At 50.3% G+C, this 23,651-nt stretch overlaps 1 protein-coding gene across 4 annotated transcripts in view; it reads left to right on the plus strand.

Annotated features, from left to right (window-relative positions):
• The window catches only part of BRDT (bromodomain testis associated), a 1,895,586-nt gene that overhangs the window by 1,693,017 nt on the left and 178,918 nt on the right, over positions 1–23,651 (plus strand). For all 4 annotated transcript variants that reach the window (XM_085602176.1, XM_085602174.1, XM_085602177.1 and 1 more), the window contains one exon: positions 13,988–14,163. In XM_085602176.1, the coding sequence (XP_085458302.1) occupies positions 13,988–14,163 (176 nt within the window). The remainder of the gene's footprint in view (positions 1–13,987; positions 14,164–23,651) is intronic.

Below are 23,651 nucleotides of genomic sequence, written 5' to 3' on the forward strand. Positions count from 1 at the left end.
TGTCAAGCTCTTCGCTAAAAGATCCCAAGGGGCCTGGAGGTCGATATATCAGCAGACCGGCACAGGATTGAGCCGGCGAAAAAGAAAGGCAAAAACCCAATGCTTCTACCCCGTGGATTTCATTAGTGGGAATAATGGAGCATTCGTACTGTCTATCTATCAGCAATGCTACTCCCCCACCCTTTCTGTTCATCCTGTCTTTCCTAAGTATGTAATAATTAGGGGGCAAGGCATTAGCAATATCCGGGCCCGACGTATCATCAAGCCATGTTTCAGTAAGAAAGAGACAGGCTGGCTTGAAATCGGTCAGGAAGCTGAACAGATCTTGAGCATGCTTGCAAGCCGAACGAGTGTTTAAGAGAGCACAACTGTAAGAGCGGTCGTCCGTGTTATGGGTCGTCGTAGTGGTTAACTGCCGACTAAGCTTGGGAGCCATTGGCTTCACCCGGTCCCATCCCAAAAACCAACCACACCCTGGACAACTCAGATTCTCCCCGGTACCAAGGTCACACACCCCGCAGTTGCTGTGCAGGTCGGTTCTTAAAGCACGCAGCTGAGGGCCGGTGTACTCCACAATTCCGCACCCGTCCGCATCCGGGACGCTGACGGGCGCAGACGGGCTTTCCTTAGGCGCTCCTTTGGCGCGGGAAAGGCGCCTCCGCAATGCGCGTCCGCTGCGCGGAGTCATCACCGTCTAGTTTTATACTTCCCGCCCGTGAGGCAGCAAGCCTAGTCCGCCGACCAGCGAGCCTGCCTCACTCAAGATGGCCGCCGTCCCCGTGCGACTATCCCGCTGTACACTGACCAGCGAGAGGAACGCCCAGAGAGCACAGCAGGAAGGAGGAGAGCGCGGAGCAGCGAGAACCCGACACCGGAGTAAGTGACTTCGCTCCGCTGCCCCAAGGTAAGAAGAGAGTCCCCTAAGCCCCCAAAACACAGCGAGAGAACAGGAAAGATCTCCCGGCTTTGCGCCTCAGGAGAGAAAATGCAGCAGCAAAGGCAGATTCAATACACTTCACATAAGACACAACATAGGTTTTTTAAAAACGATAAAAGCAATAAAAGCCAGTTTTTAAAATAGCGCTTGTCAATAGTGCAAAGTAGGCAATCACCACCCTCCGCCAAAGAGAGCTCACACCAAGGCAGCCGCCCAGGTAGAGTCCGTGGCAAAGGTCAGGTGCATGAAGGAAGAATGCACCTATGAAAGGATTTGGGGACACTGGATGAAAGAATGTGATTCGGAAATAAGAGTAGTGGAGGAGGGTATTCCTGTGTAAAAGTCATCTGAATTTGTCCAGTTTTATTGTTTAATCAAAACGGAAAGATATGCAGCTCGTAGAGCAGCATTTCTCACAATGATGTTGTTTAGTAATGTTGGGGATCACAAATTACACTTGTCCGATGTATTTTATTGATACTCACAAATGTTACCTGCTATTTAAATGTAAAAAATTCAAAAACCTGTAATAAAAAAGACTTCTCTAGGACAGCATTGGCAATTTACACAGTTCTTCACTTTAAACTTAAAATATCCCTATGGGGTGTATCACCCTTAAAATGAATGGCGAGGATAGATCCTAAGTAAATTAATTCAGGAGAATCAGCTAGTGGCCCTCTTTGAAAGATTTTCTTTTGACCGGCCAACCATATACGCTTTCAATAATGGGAAAAGCCCCCACCCAATCAATAAAACTTTTGTCTTGGTGCAATAAAGAATTCTGTGCATAGTGTTTGAGTTGGTGGCCATTGATGGGACTCATCCAGGTGGCTCTCATCCTCTTCATGTGTCAAAATAAGCATATTCTTTTTTTTTTAAACTCTTTATTTAGTATTTATTCAACAAGATACAGTAGTGCAACACACTTGAACATATACGGAATAGACTTATATCATCATTATGCTTGACATCTTACACTTGATACTATTACCCAGTCATAGTGACCCGTCCCCACGATGGGCCCTCATAGCGACAGCCAATTTATTATAAAGTCCCGTCCCGTCAGCCAGGCCCCCTCGATGATCCCATGCAGTAGGTGGAATATCTCCGGCCACGTCCAGCTGTACAATTCTTTAAAGGCTATAATTGGTCGAGCTCATCCCCTCCCCGTATCCTCCTCCTCCGCACCCCCCACACGGGGGGAACCACGTCCCGTCCATCCCCAAGAGTGGCGACACTGAAGTGCTATGTTAGTGTAGGGGAGTGGGTCGAAAGGGGGACGCTACAGGCCACGACCAGTCGTTTCCAGGGACCGAATCCATCCCAGGAGTACCGTTACAAGAGTGGGCGGATAGCATGTAGTGCCATCCGTGAAGGGCGCCTGTGGGACCAGACGGTAGGGGGTTATCCCTCAGTAACAGTTGGGGACGATGTCCGATCGCTATGCGCAGCGAGGTACCGCGTCAGGGGTCCCCAGATGTCAGGGGGGCGGGAGGTGGGCGGGAGCAGCTCTGAGTATAGAAGAACACTTTCCTGGCAAGTGAGCAAATCTCTCAGCCATTCCTTGAATTTGGGACTTCTCCCCCTTCCCCACCGACATGCTATGCGACGCTTGGCAAGCAATAATGCGCTAGTGACAAAGCGGCGATCTGGCTTAGGTATGTCACGGGTGTATCCTAGTAGTGCCTGTAAAGGAGAGGGTTGTAGTGGGGACCCCAGCATTTCCCCCAGGGCAGTGTATACCTGGCTCCAGTATTCACCTATGCTCGGGCAAGTCCAGGCCAGGTGTAGGAAGTCCGACCGAGGAGAGCGGCACCTGTCACAGTGATCATTATCGCGAAGATTAAACCTGCACATCTGTGCCGGAGTGCAGTAGAGGCGGTGCAGGAACTTATAATGGATGACGCGAAACCTACTGCTAGAGGAGATCATTTCAGTTTGTAGACCACAAAACTCCCACTGGTCGTCCGTAAGGGCAATGCCAATCTCAGCCTCCCAACAGGCCCGGGACCTAAATAATTCCCCACCCGATATGATTGTATAGGCGCCGATAAAGAGATGAAACCATGTGTGATGGGGAAGAGGAGTCAATCATATAATGGAAAGGTTCCAGAACGATAGGCTCATCCGGATTTGCCGGCAGTATTTTCTGTAGCCCACTGCGGAGCCGAATAAAAGTGAAGACCTCCAGAGGAGTGGGGACAGTGTCCCCGTAGAGGAGCAGGAGGTCGCGAAATCTGCCCTCATGGAATAGGTCGCCCCAACTAGTGATCCCCATTTTTAGTTTTATTTGCTGAAATAGCCCTTCTCCTAAGAGTGGGAGAGTCGGGTGATACACCAGAGGCATCAGTGGGGAATAGAGTAGCGTCGTGCCCATGTGACCAGCAAGGAAACTCCAGGCACGTGCCGTGGTATGGACAGGGTTGTGGTCTGCGCGAGACGAAGGCACTTCAGCAAGGACCGCTCCCTCAAGCGGGATCGGGTCCGCCAGCCAGTGTTTGACCGCAGTCTGTGGCATGAAGGGGGAAGGCCGATACCAATAGTACGCATAGTGTGCCTGCGCGCAATTATAGTAAAGTTCGAAGTCAGGAATATCGAACCCGCCTTGTATGTACAAGCGCGTAAGCACGCCCCATTTAAGCCGCGGCCGTTTCCCTCCCCATACCAAACGGATGAGTTCCGATCGTAATGTCCTAAAGAAATAACCACCCGGATGAAACGGTATATTGAGGAAGAGGTAGAGCAGCTTGGGGAGTATAATCTTTTTTTTTTTTTTTTTTTTTTTTTGAAACCGTTTATTACAAGACTCAAAAAAATATACAAATATGGGCCTACAACCTTCCGGCCGGCCGCTAGCAATAAAAGGAGCATACGATATACATTTATAAAACACATGGTGCTGCGGCCGAGCATGCACAGGAGGTAACATCGTTGCGAGCCACACTATCCAGACCCCACTATACGGTTCCATTTTAAACTTAAAGAACAACAAATACAAACAAACCCACAAGGCAATCCTCAATCGGAATAGCAACACGTGCTCCCCTAGAGGGGGGATCCTAGCCATCCATAGGAATCTCAAGAGGGGGGGGAGAGATCAGAACTAGGGCTGGGTACACCTAATGCCCAGGTACCGGGGGGATGAGTTGGCTAAGGGGACGGGGCCGGCGACGGATCGGGCAATAACGGTGGAGCACAGATTCCCCCGCGGTTGGCGTTCCAGGGGCCCCACACTTTCACCCATGTCGCTGGCTTACCTCTCGCCACATACACCACCTTTTCCCGAAACATGCACCAATCCATATGTTCCTTCCAGGCCGAGACAGTCGGGGGCCTCTGGGATCCCCACAGCTGGGCAATATCACGCTTGGCAACCATATACCCCAGAGTCACCCACCACGTCTGCGGCACCGAGTAATCGGTAGGCTCCCACACATTCAACAGGCATCTCCTCGCTTCGGGCAACAGCGCCACATGCGTGACCACTCGCAGCACCTCATGCACACCACGCCAGAACCCCTCCACCTCCGGGCACTCCCACAAGATATGCAGAAAAGTCCCCAGCGCACCACACCCACGCTTACACAAACCGTCCTCAGCATAGCCCATACGCAGGAGCTTTGGCCCCGTCATGTAGACCCTGTGGAGTATCTTGAGCTGGACGAAACGAAGGCGAGCCGGTATGGCCACCTCTTTCGGGGAGGCCACCGCGGAGATCCAGTCCTCGTCGTCCAGCTCCAGCCCATCGGCTACCCAAGCCTCACGAAGGGCAGTCAACAAGTCTGAGCGGTCGTTGATCAGTTTTTTGTAGATCAGTGAGATCGTGCTGTCAGGGACGTGTCCATCCAGCACTCTATCCTCCAGGGGGGAACACTCCGGGATGGAGGCAACGTCCGGAAAGACGGAGCCCAGCGCATGCCGGACCTGCAAGTACCGAAAGTACTCGCTGCCCTGCAACTGAAATTCCGTCTGCAGCATCTCGAACGTTTTAAATCCTCCCCTCGTCCAGAGATCCCCCACTTTGCTGATGCCTATTAAATCCCACGTCTCAAAGCCCTTCGAGGTCCACAAGGAGCCCAACCGCTCAGATGCGTATAGTGGTGACGCCCGGGTCAAACGGTCCTTCCACCCCATTGCAGCATTGGCCGCGTGCCACACTCGCACCATGACACGCGTGGGGCCCGTTAGGCGAGCGTCGGGCGCGCTAGAGTAGAGCGCTCGATTATGGTCACCACCTGGAAGTAGCATCCTATCCATTTCAAACGCCGGGTTTAAGGCGGGCCCATATAGGCCCTGATTAATCGCAGCTAGCTGGGAGGCCCAATAATACTGTTTAATATCCGGGAGGGCAATCCCCCCGTCATACCAGGGGAGCGTCAGCTTAGCCAGGGCAATACGTGGCCTCCCGTCCCAGAACAGGCGGCGCTGCAAACTCTCCACTTCGCGGAAGTAGCGCGCTGGGACGAGGTCCATAGTGTTCTGCAACGCGTATAGGAAACGCGGCAACGACATCATTTTAAACAATGCCGCCCGGCCGAGCGGCGAAAGCGGCAAACGCCGCCAGCGCGCGACATCCTCTTTCAGACGCTGGAGGGGGGGAAGCAAGTTCCAATCATACCGAGCCTCCGGGTCCAGAGTAATGAAGACACCCAGGTACCTAAATCCCTGCGGGGCGACCTGGATCGTACAGCCCCGCGGGAGGATAGGAGCCTCCCCAGAGAGAACATACACACACGATTTAGCCCAGTTGATGACCAGACCGGAGTTACGACCGAATGAATGCAGAACATCAACCAGTACTATGAGTTATTTACGTGGGGAAGCTAGGTACAAGAGGATGTCATCAGCGTATAGGGATACGCGGTCCTCATACTCAGGGGTCCAGCGGAGACCACGGATGGAAGGCTCCCACCGCAGCCACTCCGCCAGGGGCTCCAAGGAAAGTGCAAAGAGGAGCGGCGATAAGGGGCAGCCCTGTCGTGTGCCCCGGCCCAGCTCGAACGGAGCCGATACTCTTCCGTTCACCACCACCTGCGCCAATGGGCCCGAATACAGCAATTTGACCCAACTGATGAACCCTGGGCCGAATCCAAACTTCGCAAGCATCGCCCAGATATATGGCCATTCAAGTGTGTCAAACGCCATGGTGGCGTCTAAGGACGCCAAAATGGCCGGCTCCCGTATGAACGGGGCACGTGCGAGCATACCGTGCAAACGCTGCAGATTAAGGGCTGTGTTGCGATGGGGAATAAAGCCAGACTGGTCCTGATGAACCAAATCGCCCACTACGCCGACCAGCCGATTGGCCAGTACCTTGGCGAGAATCTTGGGCTCCGCATTCAGTAGCGAAATGGGCCGATAGGATGTAACCCGGTCCCGAGGTCTCCCTTCCTTGTGGATGACCACGATTGTAGCCAGGGGCTGGTCCGGCGGGAGGGAGCCCACCGAGTGTGCCGCCAGGAACATAGCCCGGAGGTGGGGTGCCAGCGTATCCGGTCGCAACTTGTACAACTCGATAGGGAGACCATTCGGACCCATGGCCTTGCCGGAAGCGACCGAGCGTATGGCGAGGGCGATCTCGTCGGAGGTGGGAGCAGCGTCCAACGACACCCTGTCCTCCCCGGAAAGGGACGGCAGCGCGATATCACTGAGCAGGGCACGGGAATCCTCTTCCGAGCAGGGAGACACCGGGGAATACACCCCATGGAAATAATCCGCGAAGCAGGAGACAATTTCTTCTTGCTCAGTTACACACACACCATCCGTTTTCTCAATCAGCGGGACCACACGATTCGCTCTCTCTTTTTTGTCCAACGACGCTATAAGTTTACCAGCCTTATCACCCACATCATACAGTCACCCCTGTTGCTCTCTACTGAGGCCCCTGGCCGCCTCCGTGACGAGGGCCCTGTAGGCCGCTTGCTTGAGTTGGAGGACATGTAATGCAGCATCCGTCACCCCACCTTCTAAATTCCCCTCCAACTCGGCTATTTCAGCCTCCATCCGGGTCACCTCCTCCCGCTCGCGCCTCCGGGCGTGGGAAATAAGGGATAGGGCCTCCCCTCGGAGTACTGTCTTGAAGGCCTCCCATAGCGGTATGGCCGAAGGCACAGACCCCTCATTCTCATCAAAATATCGCTGAAGGGATTTAATCAATTCAGCGCGAATGGAGGGGTCGCGCAGGTACCAAGGATTGATTGGGACCACCCTACCCTCACCCCTCGGAAAGACATCAAAGTGCAGTAGGAGCGGGGAGTGGTCCGAAATACCCCGTGGCAAATGGCGTACCTCTCCCACCCTCCCAACATAGGCCGCCGGGACAAGGACATAGTCTAGTCGTGAGAGACTACCATGGGCTCCCGAGTGGAAAGTGTACTGCAGCTGCGTGGGGTGTTTTAAACGCCAGCAGTCCACTAATCTAAATGTATCCAAGAGGCCGGGTAGCCACGCCTGTGCCCGGGGAGGTCCCTAGGGGGGTGACGATCCAAAGATCCAGATACCACCGCATTAAAATCCCCCCCCACAACTAAAAGCCCCCCCCCCCGGAAGGCCAAGGAGAAGGCGCCCAAGGTCCGCAAAGGTGGTCGACTGCAGCCCCGGTGGGATGTATACTGACACAAAGACAACCACTTTGCCCTCCAGTCTTCCCACCAAGACCGTATAACGTCCCCTATCATCGTGGAGCACCTCATCAATCTCCAACGGGAGCGAGTTCTTCACCATGATGCCCACACCCCGTGAGCCGGACGTGAAGCCCGAGTGAGCCACTAGGCGATAGCCACGCCGATTCATGGCGCAGAAGGAGTTGCCAATGAGGTGTGTCTCCTGCAGAAAGACTACATCGGGCGAGATTCGCTTCAAAAACTGCAGGACCACACCCCGTTTGATCCTGTCCCCCAGTCCATTCACATTCCAGGACAACAAAGTTAGTTCCCTACCCCCCATCATATACAGAAGCCATCATTCGTACCCCGGAGAGCACTTTAGAACTAACACAATAATACGTTTGCCTTGTGATAAAAACGAACAACACCCCATCCCTACCCACCCACCCCAACAGAACTCCCCCCTCCCTGCACCCCTGCATGAGCCCAAACAGCCCCCCCAACGTGCAGTGTGCCTGTCGCCCCATATACAGTTAGACTAACTAAATCCCCTAGAGGAGGAGGGAGAACCCCCAATAGACCCAACACAACCTCCATAGGAGGGGAACTTACAAAAACTGACGCAGAATCAAAAGTGGCATCATTTTCGTCCAGAGTGAGGCCCAATATTAGACCCTCAGTCCTGATCCAGCGTGCCGTCTCCACCCCCCCCCCCCGATCACGATCCCCGGGCAGAGTATCCAGCCAGTCCCCGGCCGCCTCGGGACGATCAAAGAAGTGCGTGCGACCATCCACCTCCACACGCAGCTTGGCCGGGAAAAGCATGGCGTATTTGAGGTTTAGGTCCCGAAGACGGCGTTTGACGCCTAGGAAGCTCAGTCTCTGCTTCTGGACCGCTGGGGTGAAATCAGGATAAAAAATAATCATCTTTATAAGTGAGATCCGACCGGCCATGGTCAACGGTAGAGCCAGCCACCTGGTCACATTCAAGCGTATAGTTTCAAGGGCCCTGCCATAGTTCATGCGCATCACCTCCTGCCGGTCTCTGGAAACCCACACGCCCAAGTATTTCACATCGGTCTTGCGCCACTCCAGTGGAAATTCGAGCGGGACTCTGGCAACAGGCAACACCATCCGTAAGAGGGAAGACAGCAGACTTGCCCCAGTTTATGTGTATGCCAGAGAACAGCGTGAATCTCACGAATTCCCTAAGTATGGGGTTTAAATTGTCCCGGGGATGTTTGATGTATAGTGTGAGATCATCCGCGTACAGCGACAATAAAATTTGCCGTTGTTGGCATCGCAGGGATGCCGCAAGATAATTCTGCCTAAGGCGGGACGCCAACGGTTCTATCGCCAAGTGGTGACAGTGGGCACCCTTGTCTGGTACCCCTGGTGACGAGAAATGGATCAGAGACACGGCCGTTAATGAGGACTCTTGCCGTGGGGCGGCAATACAGGATGTGAATCCATCTGGAGAAGGCCAACGGCATGCCCATGTTCTTTAGAATCAAGTGGAGATAGTCCCATTCGACCCAGTCAAATGCCTTGGTGGCTTCCAGAAACACCGCCACCAGGGCGAGAGAGGGATCAGCGTTGTTCAGGATCGAGAAGAGTGTCTGCAAATTATCGGAGGTAGATCTGCTGGGGATAAACCCTGCCTGGTCTGGCAGAAGCAGATCTCCGATCAAGAGATTAACGCGGTTCGCTAAGACTTTGGCTAAGATCTTTACATCACAATTGATGAGGGAAAGGGGCCTGTAGGAGTCACAGCAGTCCGGGGGCTTTCCAGGCTTGAGAAGAGAGACAATCAGGGTCTCAGACATGCTGGGCGGCAGGGAACCAGTCTCATTTGCCTCGTCAAACACTTCTTTTAAAACTGCCGCTAATGGGTCAATGAAGGTTTTGTAGTACTCGGCAGGGAAGTCATCCAGGCCCGGCGCCTTGCCCGACGCAGTTTGCATTATGGCGTCTTTGATTTCATCCAGCCCTATGGGAGCCGCGAGGAATTCCCGCTGGGCGTCGGAGATCCATCCGAGAGTGAGCTCCGACAGGTACTCAGACATCTCTAATGGCGACTCACGTTTGGATGTGTACAGGGTGGAATAATGAGATACGAAGGTGTAGAGTATGGAGTGCGTGTCGCGGAGCAACGTGCCGTCAGGGGCCCCGACTCCCAGTATGTGGTTGGTGCAGCGCGGGGGGCGAACCACTCCCGCCATCCCGCCAGAAATCTACCCGGTCATTCATCCTCCCCATACGCTCGTGCAGCGAAGTGCTTACCGCGAAAGTGGACTTCTCTCTCAGCAGTGGCCTTGAACTCGGTAAGTTTGGTGCGGTAGTCGAGTTGCGCCTTGGGGTCATCCAAGAAATCGGGGGCAGTCTCTAATACATGTAATTCGCGTTCCAGGGAGGTCAGCGTGGTGCGCAGAGAGCGCAAGATCCCCGAGCTCTTGGAGATGCATACTCCTCGCATGGTGGCCTTAAAGGCCTCCCACACCGTCGCCACGCAATCCACTGACCCCCTATTCCGAGCTATAAATTCTGTGATCTCTTGGGACATTTCGGCCTTGAAAAGGTCATCTAGGAGGATATTAGGCTGCATGCGCCAGCGGAGCGCCGGCCAATCCAGTCCTAGCCAGGGTGATCAACACGGATGCATGGTCCAAATGAGTTTTAGCCAAGTGTTGTGCGCATAGTAGAGAGGACCCCAAACTTCTAGAAAGTAAGATATAATCTAATCTAGCCCAAGTAGAGTGCGGCACCGACCAGTATGTGCCTTCCTGCGCGTCCGGGTGAATGTGACGCCAGGCGTCGAGCAGCGAATGGTGAGCCATTAAAGAAGAAAGGTACGCCTGGGTGCGCGTGTAGTGCGAAGTGCCCGCATTAGACCGGTCCAGAGCAGGGTTCAGGGCGGCGTTAATATCCCCTCCCCAGATTAGGTGAATGGATCCTATATCCAGTATGACCTCCCACAGGGAGATAAAGTGTGTGGGTTCGTCAATGTTGGGCCCATAGGATGATGCAATGGTGATGGTAGCAGTTCCCACCCGTCCCCACACCACACACAACCTCCCCTCCACATCGTTTTTTTCCCCCAAAGGCACAAATGGAGTATGTTTTTTAACTAGTATGGCTGTTCCCCTAGAGTATGTCGAGTATGAAGAAAAAAGACTGTAAGCTGCCCACCTGAATGCAAATGTCAGTAATCGGCGGGGGCCTGTGTGGGTTTCCTGCAGCAGTGCAATGTGCATCTGATGGCGATCGAGGTAACCCAGGACCTGTCTACGCTTACGCGGGTCACCCAACCCCCGTATGTTCCACGTCAGAACATTGACCCTGCTATGTGGGTCGCGTTGTGTAGGCTCACCCCCTTGTGCCATTAAACGGAGTTGCGCGGAGTAGTAGTCCCGGGCATGTCTCGCGACCAAATACCGCACCCCGTGGTCCGCTCCCACCCGCATGATTAGTATGTCGTAACGCCTTCTCCAGGACCCAGCACGGAGACTGGAAAGCGTCGAAGCCAAGTGCGCAAGTGTGTGTGTTCCGATGTCCGAGTGTGTTTTTGCATTTACATTCCCCCCCCCCCCCACTCCATCCAACTTCCCCAACTCGTCGGAGGAATCCCTCCCTAAGAACATTTCCGCTGTCAAGGATTCCATGCCTCGTCCTACCCCCTCCCACCACGACAGCCCAAAGCTGTCATTCATATCCCTCCCATCACCCATAAGAAACATAACCAATACTGTGGGGTATTCCCTCTCTGGGGGACACCAGTGAGCCGGGCCTACCCTCCCCTATCCCAATATTTCACCCACTGCGCCGCCACCATGCTTAGCGAGGGACATAAGTGGGGTGGGGGGGGAGAGCCAAGGTGAATAGTGGCATCGATGACCTTGCCAGTACGTCAAAGGAAAATGGGTAGGATTACGGGTGGGGCCCATAATTTCTGTACCCCCTTGCCCGCATCAAGTTCAAAAGGAGCTAGAATAGCACCCGCCCCATTCAAAGCGTCCGTCTCGTAAAATCAGCCAGTCCCATAACTGCTTCTGGAAAAAAGGCATGAGCAAAGAAGATAGAAAAGAAAACAAAAGGCCAACATGACAGCATTACTCATCAGTCAGGGGCAGATGTTGGAGATCGAGATCCGGACCTCGCCGCAGGACTGCGCCGGTGCGAGGTGGAAGATTGCTGTTCTTTCAGGAAGTCCTCCACCTGCTGTGGGTTACTGAAAAAGAAGGGTTTGCCATGGTGCGTAATCTTTTTTTTTTTTTTTTTTTTTTTTTTTTTTTTTAAACAACTTTATTGGGATTTTCAAGTGGGTATATCATAGTACGCATTACATTGAGCATTTTAGTTATACAGAGAGCTCAGGATACAATTCAGGCATTGTGCACCATCTGTGCCAATTGTGGCGTTGTCTACGAAGCTTATCCAGAATGTCGTAATGCCTCTAAGGAGGCCACCAGTTTATCACAGTGCTGAGCATTACATTCCTAGCCTCCGACCTATTGTGCCCAAGGGGAGCGTTGTCCGCTCAACTGACCCATTACCCCACCTCCCACCCGGAACCCACCCTCCATACCCAACTATGCCACAAGGAAAACAATCTCAGGCCATGGTGCGTAATCTTGAGCTTGGCAGGATATAGCATAGAATAGGGAATATCTCGCTGTAGAAGTTTCTTCTTCACCCCCGTGAACTTGCGGCGAGCCACCTGTACCGCCTGGGTAAGGTCCGGATAGAACGAGATGGTGGTGTTTTTTATGTAATATCAGTTATAACAGCGCCTCCAACGCCCTCCGCGCCGCACACCTACTGGTATGGAAGCATCCGGGCAGTGAACCAGGTAGAGGGTCTAGGTCCCTCCGCAGATTCTGCCCCAGCACCCACCGTCAAGGGAGAGCAAGAAGGAAGTGGTCCCGTCAGCGGCTGGGTAATTCCGGCCCTCAGTGTCTCTGCCAATGTCATACAGGCGCCCCTCCAGCACACAGGTCGAGTTGTGTCCCCGGGGCTCTCAGCACGAGCAGGCAAATGTGGCATCGGTGTCACCGCCGATCCTCAAAATGGCGCCAAGGCCTCCCGGCACAGCAGTGTTCCAAACACGGGCACTCAGCACCCGTCCCCAGAGCAATTGCCACCTCCAACGGCAACAATCCAGTCCCCAGGGAGGGGGGGGGCCTCATCAGCAATCGGCCGGGGTGTCGGTGGCGGCAACGGACCCAGGTCGGCGTCCCTAGCGAGGCCAGGCAGGCCCCACGGATCCTCGGTGTAGAGTGATAGGGGTAGCCGCTCCGGTGATCAGCAATGCTCCCTGTGCGTCCCCCGGCCACTTCGAGAGTCGATATCTCCGCCGCTGAGCCTCCGATCGCCTTCAAAGTTTCTCCGAGCGGTCACGGCATGCTCCGCTACACGTTTGTGTCCTTGAACCGTCTGTATCTGGCAAGAGGATGGTGCTGCAGGGTGTAGATTCACCTGGCCGGTTGGAGCCTCACTAGAGTGCGGCCATGTCGGTCCAGCGCCACCTAGCGCCCCCAAAATAAGCATATTCTCAACCTATAGAATTCTAAATGTATACGTTTTCCACATTGCCAAACCTCTCTGGTAGACTAACAGGTGAATGAATAAGGTTTCCTCCTGTCTAGTGGTGAACTTCAAACTGATTCTTGAGTGGTCCCGTCATTGTGTTCAGAACATTCTTGAGCAACTGAGAGCTACACTTTCTTGAAAGAGACCACAGGGGTTGGTAGGCACTTCTTTAATGCTAGCTCATTTGATTTGGAATGCCACAGCCTAAGAAGAACTTTAGTTTTGCCTTAGTGCCTTCCTCTGAAAAACTGAAGAAATTAATTATTAATGATTAAATGTTCTGTTAAATGGTAGATAACATCTTGATGGCTTTTCAAACAGTGTCAGCCTTTTGGATTCTACAGACTATCTGTGAACTGTCAGGAACTTGGTTATACCTAAAGCGTGATCTGCTGTCAGATGTCCGCTTACCAGTTAACCCTTGATCATCTTGAACAAATTTCTCTCCATACTGTCAAAGCAAATATTACTCATCTGAAAGCTAGCAAATCTGCAGGATTGGATAGTATTTCAACAATTGTACTCCACTTAATGGCGACAAGAACACACACACACCTGCCGTTTCTCCAGATAATTGTTCCTTTCAAATACTTGTCTCATGGGACATTGCAAGTGTGAACCCTGTACGTATAGAGGGAGATCAAAAGGATAATTTCTTCATCCTTATACTTGAAAACAACTTTAAAAGTTGTGAAGCTGGTTCCTTGTTGGTTTGAGTTGTTGGGTTGAGGAGAGAATGAGGTCTGCAGTCCTTGTAAAGTGTTACAAAGGAAACATTTTTATAAATGGTAAATATGTGTCGTAAAATTAATTGACTTTGTCAAAACTCTAAATTAAATGGGAATGTGTTCTTTAGGATATAAAAGTCAAGAGTGCATTATCATGGACAAGTCTGTTTAAAGCGGTTCCTGCCATACCTACGATAATTAAATCATCTAGTGACAGTTTCCAGCAATTCAGAAAAGCAGCACTGGAAAAAGAAGAACGAGAGAAAGCACTACGGGCTCAAGAAATGAAGAGGCAACAGACCGGGTAAGCCAGTAGAACAAGAAGAAATTTTCTTAGGAGAAACCAAGGTTTGTTAACTGTTTTGACAATTGTTGTAACGTACTACATCATACCTACATTACTATAACTTTTTTTTAAAACTTAATATTTTTTTTTTTTTTAATGCTTTTACTCAACTTTATGTTCATCCAACAAAACAATGTGACTGTTACATGCCAGATACATCATGACATTAGAATTAAAATAACTTGATCCTCCTCTGTGTGACCCTTCTTGCACCTGTACCATATCGTTTGCTGTCCAATCCTCGACTACTGTGACTTTCATATTACATTCTTTCCTTTGTCTGTGGTTCTACCTGCAAGGACCTCCCCTTTCCAAGCAACGTAATGCTCCAGCCCGGAAATGGCCTGGAAGATGGAGTAACCCCCCTAGTGCTGCAGATGTGAACCTTTGATCCCCGTCGTGCATTGCCGCCTCCCCAAACGTGCCCAGTATCTCCCCCAATTCCTCTAGGTCTTCTTGTTCCTTGCCATCTCTGTGGGAAAGTCTAATGTGTGCCTCCTCCGCTAATACCTTGGTATACTTCACCCAACTGGCCACCAGTGATCTCCAGGTGCCCAGCCATACCATTGCTATCCGCCCCTTCACCAAGAGAAATTTGAACTGGAGGAATTTATAATGCATTTTACCTTGCCTGGGTTGATCCACGATACCCAATAAGCACTGCTTGTGATGAGGAGCCAGATACAACCCTGACACCCACCGGATCCGCTCCACTACTTCTAGCCAGTACGCGCGTACCTCAATGCAGTGCCACGCCATGTGTAAAATTGTAACCCTCCCCCCCCCCCCCCCCCCCCCCCCACAGAGACATGCAGTCGAGTGTCCCGCAATACATTTTTTTTTAGCTAAGGGGCCATGAGAAGTGTGGCGAACATAATTAAAATAAATTAATTTGAACCAAGTAGTCCCAGATCAGTGCACAGGACTGTTCTCATTTTTTTTATCTGTGAGGCGCCCCCCTCAGTTCCTCCTCCCAGGCCGTTCTGGTTGTCACCTGTGACGCCGGGGTCTGTCCAACTTAAGTGCTCTGGACATCAGGGACCCTGTATGTCCCCCTCTCCAATACTCAGGATTGCCTGTAGGGTTTCAGACTACAGAGGCACCTCTGGGAAGTCATTCCAAATCTCCCTGGCCATTTGTGTGATATTGGCATATTGTAAGTACTGCCCTGGCCTAAAGTGAAGGCCACTTGAGCTTTCTGATAAGCGAGACATTGGTCCCCTGGTTACCCCGAGAGCCTACAGACTCCTCCCTGCCATTGAGCGATAGCCATAACGGAACTAATGTCCTTGAAGGGCTTCAGGGCCAAAATCTCCAGATCCCCAGTAAAGGGTGGCCTCCGAAGCACCCAGATCTGTGTCGTATGATAAGGGAACTTCTCACCCAAACCAACACCACTTAGTAGTAGTAGTTCCTTCAGGGGTGTTCCAATGTGTCCCTCACAGCAAGCTCTTTCCATCATTAACTGTGGCAGTCACCAATTTTGCTGCAAACTGAATATGTGCAGCGTAATAATATAACTCAACATCCGGTAATCCTAGCCCCCTGTCGTCCTGATCCAATTTTAGAGTCCCAGACCAGCCCCACCAACAAGCCATGTAAGCGCTTGATCGTCTTGTGTGATAAGGGGGACAGAGCATTTTGTAACACACACAGACGTATGGGGAGAAAGACCATCTTGGCAATAGCCGCCCTGCCCATGATGGATAAGGGTAGGCTGGTCCAGAACTGGCTAGATACGTGTAGCACCTGCACCAACTTCTCAATATTGTATGCATGTTGTTTCTCGGGTGTTGCTGGCACCTGTGTACCAGCGTATCTAAATTTGTCCTTTTTACTAGCATATACCCAGATGTAGTAGAATGTCCCTGGGTGACCGTGTGAGCACCCCCAATAGAACAGAATACTCTTATTACGATTGGCCACAGTCCTGCCACCCTACTAAGCTCCTCAAGATATGCCATTAATGTGGGCAGAGATTCTCTTGGTCTCTGCAAGTAAAACAAGCATTGGCATAGCCAATAGGTCGCGCCTTTGTGACCTTATAAGTGTTTAGCCATGCAACAGTTGATGTTGTTGCACCAAGGATATTGTGCTGCATAACTAAATACTTATAAGGTCCCAAAGGCGAGACCTATTGGCTATGCCAATGCTTGTTATCGTTGCTTTGAACCTGGGTTAAAAAAAAGTGTGTCTCCTTTACAATGTTTATACCGAGTCCAATGTGTCTCTCTAGTATTATTACTGACATTTCATGAATATCCCTATGCTTTCCTTCTCCATTATCAACAGAATTTAGCCAGGCTCTCATAAACATTACAGCCTTCAATATCCAAGTTGTAGAGTATTCGCCCATTCTTTCTTGGAGGGGAGACCTTCTACCCTCCCCTGCACTGCCAATAGCTATCGGGTATGAGTCAAACAACCACTTCCATTTTTCCATGGGAAAATGGGATCACCTGCCTCCGAAAGGAATTGGGAAGACTGAGAGGTACTCGCTGATGCCATCCTCTTCTTCTTTCTGCTGTGTTTTTGTTGTTCTAAAACAATAAAAATAACTAAAACAACTAACTAAAAGAGCAAGCCAATATAACAACTGAAAAAAGGTCAAAATAATGAGTTAATGTAATTACTTGGCGGTGTAGGTTGAAAATGGTTAAAATGTCTGAATGATGCTCTAATTACTACAGCCTGTGACTGGTACAGCGTCACAGTGTGCTTCGGTGGCAGGAAGGCCGGCGGCCCACAGGGAATCCGGGTGAAAGACTGTCCGCAGCTGCCTTGAATCCTCACCGCCACAGAACCAGCCCGGATCCAAGCGACGCGGCCAGGCGTGAAAATCCCAGTCCCGGCGACTGATCTGAGCCAGGTTCAGTGGACTCGTTGCGTGTCTTCCCGGCCTAGACGCTGTGTCGGGGCACTTGAGCAGCAGCGGGGGGCTGCCGGTCCCGCGTTGGAGGCGGCCACCATCCAGATGCCTCGCCGTTCCTTTAAATCAAAGTAAAGGGCACCTACCGAAAGGAGACACTGGGAGCGGAGCGGGAGTTTCAGTTTCAGGCCGGGCCCTTGGTGATGAAATACAAGGAGACAGTACGATCCGGGACCAGATCTGGACTATGACTGCCATTGTTGCAAGAGCTGCATAACACGGCTTGGAGTGAGTTAGGGGTGAGGGGGTGGAAAGACAGACTTCTCTGAGGGACCTGAGACATGCCGTGATCGATAGTGAGAGGCATAACCATTTCCCCCAGAACACCAGGAGAGGGTGCATGACTGGAAGCTCACATGCACAGCACTGCACTGGCCGCAAACAGAGATTAAAGGTTGATGAAGGGAGGCACTGGATAGACAACTGGCACAGGACATACAGTGCTGTCAACGCATATCTTTTGTAACGCTAAGGCCTGCATTGTGGAGGTGCAGGGGTGCCGGACGGTGAGACAGTGCACGTTATAACAAGATGTCAAATCCTAAGGGGTCAAAACCTTTGCACAAGACAAAACTTGATACATAAGCACACCGTAAGCTGGACACTGTGGTTGAGGAGGGTGAGGTCCAAGGTCAGAGACAAGTAGCGGAGGAAGATAATGGATATAAAGGCAGCCATCCAAGGAGTACTCTCTGCATTCGAAAGCAAGATCGACGCGGTCACTTGAGAGGTAACGCTAATGCATGCAGACCTGCGCAATTTGGGAGAGCGTGTGGAAGCCGCCGAGGATTCCCTCTCCACGTGTCTACCACAGCATTGGAAGTGAGTGTGAAAAAGCTCCAATTAACAACGGCGGAGCTAGAGGCAAAACTGGAAGATTACGAAGGGCATGTCACGCAGAAATAATGTTTGAATCCTAGGGGTTCCGGAGAGAGCCGAGGGCCCAGCTACAGACCTATTTGTTGAAGATCTTATCCAAAAACACTAGCAGCCCTGTGCTCTCTCTCATTACTTCTCAGTGGAACGAGCCCACCGCGTACCAGGGGGCCCGCAGCGGTTGGCTGCACCCCCGTGTCCCATCCTGGCGAGGATTTTCAATTTTAGAGATAGCGACATAATTCTACAACCGGCTCGATAATTCTAAAATAACCTTTTTCCTGGACTTTACAGCAAAGGTTCAGAAGATGCGCCGCTCCTTTCTGGAGGTCAAACGGGCACTCAGTCGTCGTTGGTCTAGCATGGATCAATGTCCCTTAGGCCATCATATAACTCATGCTAAAAATCTTGTGAACCTTAAATGTCTATACTTCAATGCCAGATCCCTACCTAGACATGCTCTGGAAATTTGGGATTTATTAACGTCCAAGACTCCGGATCTGGTTTTTATTACCGAAACCTGGTTATCCGACACCAATGCCCTGGATCTAGCAAATGCCCTTCCCTTCAATTAAAAAATTATTACGCAAGATAGACCTGGTAAAAGAGGAGGGGGGGTCGCTGTGATATTTAGGGAGCATTTAGCATGTTTTGCGGAACCAATAGCTGCCCACGATGAACATCAGACCTTACCTTTTAGAGTACTCTATGAGGGTCTCACTATCTTGGCTGGAGCAGTAATATATAATCCCCCTGGACAACAAATCAATTTCGGCGCTAAACTGCTCAACCAACTTTTGCCACTCTATTTAAAACATAAGGATTATCTAATTGTCGGTGATTTCAACATTCATTATGAGAAAATGGATGCCTTGGGAGCTTCCCAATTGGAATATGACATGGAGATCCTTAATCTCAAACAGTGGGTAGTGGGCCCTACCCATATAGCTGGCCACACACTGGACCTACTTTTCACCAACATTGAATCCACTAACATATGTGAGATCCAGCCTCTTTCCTGGACCGACCACTCCCTCATATCTTTTTCACTTGACCTTCCCTGTAAGTCCCGGAAACACAAGGCAGTCTCTCAGATTTCTAAACGAGCCTGGAGGTCAGTTAATGGATCTAATTTTAATAACTTTTTTCAAGAGGTTAATTTTAAATTCCCAGAGGATTTCTCTGTCTGTACTGATGTCACCTTATTAGATGCTGGAATACTGCAAATATTAAATAAACTAGCCCCAATACGGGAACCTAGGAAAAAAGCTACAATGGAGAAATGGTACACTCCCTATCTAAAAAATCTCAAAAGGAAATGTCAAAAACTTGAACATCTTTGGAGACAGTCCAAAGATAATGTAGCCAGACTAAACTATATTCTTAATCGGAAACTGTATATCCTCGCCATTAAAAACGCTAAGAAAGATTATTTTACCCAGCGTATTCAAGAGAATTGTAACTCAGCCAAGGAACTGTTTAAAATAGTGAAAGAGCTAAGCACGCAATCTAGCATCACTCAAACACTAACACCGTCGGTTGAGGCTTGTGACCGTATTAGCACCTTTTTTGTCAAGAAAATTGAGAATATTTACTCTACTTTCACCCCCCAACATGTCCACAGTAATACAGAACAATCTCCCAATACTGTGCCCATCACAGATGCATCAACAGTCCCGCCAGACTTGGGAACTACCTCCCCTTTAACTGGTTTTGAACCACTCTCATTGGATGAGGTCTTAGCTGCCATGAATACAGTCAAATCCGGTTCCCCTCTGGATCCCTGCCCCCATTTTGTGTTTTCAAAGATTGCGCCCACGCTCTGCCCCTTGATCACACAACTTTTTAATAAATCACTTAAAACTGCCATCTTCCCGGATGCTTGGAAGCATGCTTCTGTGATTCCCTCTCCTGAAAAAAGCCGGTTCTGACATTCTTAATCCAGAGAACTATAGACCTATTTCCCAGCTTCCTTATCTCTCCAAAGTTTTGGAGAAATTGGTAAATGTACAATTGACGAGGTATTTGGAAACCAACCTCCTCCTGGATCCCTCTCAGACTGGCTTTAGAGCCAACAACAGCACCAAAGCAACGCTGCTGGCAGTGTCGGACAGTATCAGATCCTCCACCGATCAAGGGGGAGCAGTGGCACTGATTCTGCTTGACCTGTCAGCAGCGTTTGATACGGTATCCCACGATTGCCTGTTGAACATACTCCGGAGCAAAGGAGTTCAATCCACTGCATTGAGCTGGCTGCATTCTTTTCTGAACAATCACACTCAAGCAGTACACATGGGTCAGTTCCATTCCAGCCCTAAATCCATCAGCTGTGGGGTCTCCCAGGGTGCCTCACTAAGCCCTACCCTTTTCAATGTCTATATGTCATCTCTTGCCAACATTGGAAGGAATGGGCATTGGCATCTGTTCTTATGCGGATGACACGCAGCTGATGGTGGCTTTGGATGAGAAGCCTGACATCACTAAAACTAAATTACATGACTGCCTCTCAGAAATGGCCCAGTGGATGCATTCACACTATTTAAAGTTGAATGCAGGAAAATCGGAGATTCTTTTATTTGGTGGCGCCAAACGGGTATGGGATGCCTCATGGTGGCCACCCTTCTTAGGCTCGGCCCCCATTCCAAAACCACATGCCAGGAATCTGGGGATCATCATGGACGACGCCTTGTCCATGTAGGACCATGTACGATCCATATGTGGCAAGGGTTTCGCCATCCTAAAACTTCTCACTAGGCTATTTCCCTGGATACCTCTGGACTGCAGACGCTCGGTCACACTAGTGGTTAGTCGTTTAGACTACGGCAATGCGCTGTTTGTGGGAATGAATGAATATCTGTTCTCTCACCTACAGGTACTGCAGAATTTGGCGGCCAAACTTATTTGCAACAAAGGCAAGCTAGACTCGGCATCGGAATGTTTGAAGAAACTTCATTGGCTTCTGATGCGTCAGAGGGCTGCCTTCAAATTGCTTAGCCATGCTCATAAGGCTCTGCATAAGACAGGTCCCACTATCCTTCAAGGGAAGATTGAATTTTATGTCCCTACCAGACACTTACGATCACTTCAATCAGCACTGGCCAGGACAAAACGTATTTTTAAAGTTAGAACGGGGGGTCGTTCCTTTTCTTACTTGGCAGCAAAGAGTTGGAATGAGCTTCCCTTAGATTTAAGACACACTACAAACTATCTTTTGTTCCGAAAAAAGTTGAAAACCCATCTCTTTCCCAATCTCTAATCTCCAGCTTCAGTTTCCAGTTGTCTCTGCTCGGTATAAGCGCCGTGATATCCCCTGGGATGAGTGTTGTGCTCTACAAAAACCGTAAATAAATAACAATGCTGTTTCCAGCCAGACTTTGAGTAGTGGCGAAGGGAAAGACATGGTTCTTTGAGTCGCCCGAGGAAGACTGGCAGTGGTTGGAGTTGTGGAGGACTGCTGGAAACAAAAGATCCAACCTCATCTGGCAGAAAAAGGGGCAAGAGTGGCATCAACCAGGTTTTATACAAAGCGAGGGTCCGGAGTTGGAGGATGAGAGAGCCAAGGCTTGCCGGTCATAGTAAGATCTATGCCGTCATTCGAGGAAGTAAGATACACAAGGAGTCCAGTCACTAGTCACTCCTAATAAGCAAAGGATACCCCCGAGTCTATAACACCCAGCTGATACATAAGGGTGGGAACTCGTAGTAAGACAATAGTTGTACTTGATTAATCTCTCAACCCTTGTTTTTGCTATCATGAGGTTTGCCGGGTCAACCATTAACTTGTTGGGCTCAAAGTAATGTGTATTATAATGGCATAGTTTATTGCATGCATAGGGGATGAGACCGTGAGGGGTGGATGGCCAGCTGGCATGCGCTCCCCAACGTTGAGTTATGAGGGAATGGGTACACAGGCACTGTGCAAGGTTGGGGGTGGGCGTTTCCAAGTCCACTATGCAGGGAAGCAGGGCAGGGGAAAGTTTTACCATATGGAATTATAGATTTTTTTTAGGCACACACAGTGAACCATGAAAGTAATACCTCACAGCACATATCTTGGGCAAAAGACGGCTGCAAGACAGGATTTCTCTCTAATGTTTTATGGATCTCTGCCGAGTTTCCCCCCAATCCAACTGCCCCTTGAGGCCCCGAGGAAGTACCAAGAAATCCCGGGTCCCCAGGTCGTGTTTATCAGGACGAGAGATGCATGGCAGCATGAAAAAAGTAACCCGCTCTGGTAATTTTTAAATCCTCTCATGAAACGTCAATGGGCTGGGGGACAAAATCAAAAGAGGTACTCAGGGTACACTATAAACTGGCATAAGCCGCTATTATATATCCTTTGGGGCCTGTGCATCAACCTTCCCAGGGTTTGCACAGTTCAGAGAGTTACTGAAGTGTTTAGATACCCTGGAATTTGTCACCACAGATCCAGCGGTCTTTTACGATTGCAATTTAGATCCCCCCCTTGCGCCGATTACAGGAAGACATGCAACATTGGAAGACACTTCCCCTGTCATTATCGGGCAAGGACTCCCTATATAAAATGATGGTGCTTCCTCGATTTGTATACATCCTACAAAGCATACCGTACCCAGTTACTCCAAAATACTTTCAAGTTAGAGAATCGGAGATACGAACACTCCTCTGGGGTAGCAGAACCCCACGAATAGCACTTACCAAGCTGACAAAGAGCTGGTGTGACAGAGGAATTGCCCTCCCGGCAATACAATATTATTATTGGGCGGTACAACTCACGGTGGTGAATCAGTGGATCCATTTGCCACAAACAGAACCAGAATATAGAATGGACAGGTATAATATGTGGCCAGGAAACTATCACAGAGTCATCTATTGTGAGAAACAGGGGGTGCCAAGACGCACACTAACGTCGACAACTATTACACTATGGCATGCTGCATTGGCGGCATTGGGGTGGAAAGATAAGATCACTATGGCCACCCCACTCTGGGATTCAGTGCTACTCGGACTATTGGCAAAACAGCTGGGGTTTGATAAATAGGACCTTTATAGGTCTCTCCAGGGTAGGAGTGTGCACTTTTTAGACCTTTCTAAGAGACTATGAACTCGACCCGGCGGAAACATTTCGCTATCTCCAGATACAAATCGCACTGAAAAGAGCCATTCCTGGCGCTGCGGAGCTCCCGGCTTCCTCTCCTTTAGAAGATAGGCTTTTAGGTGACTATTTGAAGGAAAAGGCAATATCACTAACGTACAGAGACTCTAGGGAAAATACCAGCAAAATGGGCAGTCGACATAGGAGACATAAGTGATGAGGGGTGACGAGAAGCACTTGCATCCCCCCGAGATGGCCATATGCTCCTGATTTAGATTAATACAACTAAAGATCTTGCATAGGACATACTATACAAGTCCGACACTAGTTAAAATGGGCATAACTGACTTGCCACAGTGCCCGGTGGGTTAAATTTTACTTCAGTGGTAGGACTTCCCAGCCATAAGAAAATACTGGAACAAAAATATTACACAAATGCTGACACTGTGTGGGAGGGAAGTGCAGGCATCGCCCTAGTGGTGCCTCTTAAACATTTGGGAGTATACAGACCTAACGGCAGGGGAAAGAACCTGGGTCACACTAGGTTGTATGGTAGCCAAATGTAAT

The sequence above is a fragment of the Triturus cristatus genome, chromosome 4_2 (assembly GCF_964204655.1).
Source record: "Triturus cristatus chromosome 4_2, aTriCri1.1, whole genome shotgun sequence".
Lineage (NCBI taxonomy): Eukaryota > Metazoa > Chordata > Amphibia > Caudata > Salamandridae > Triturus > Triturus cristatus.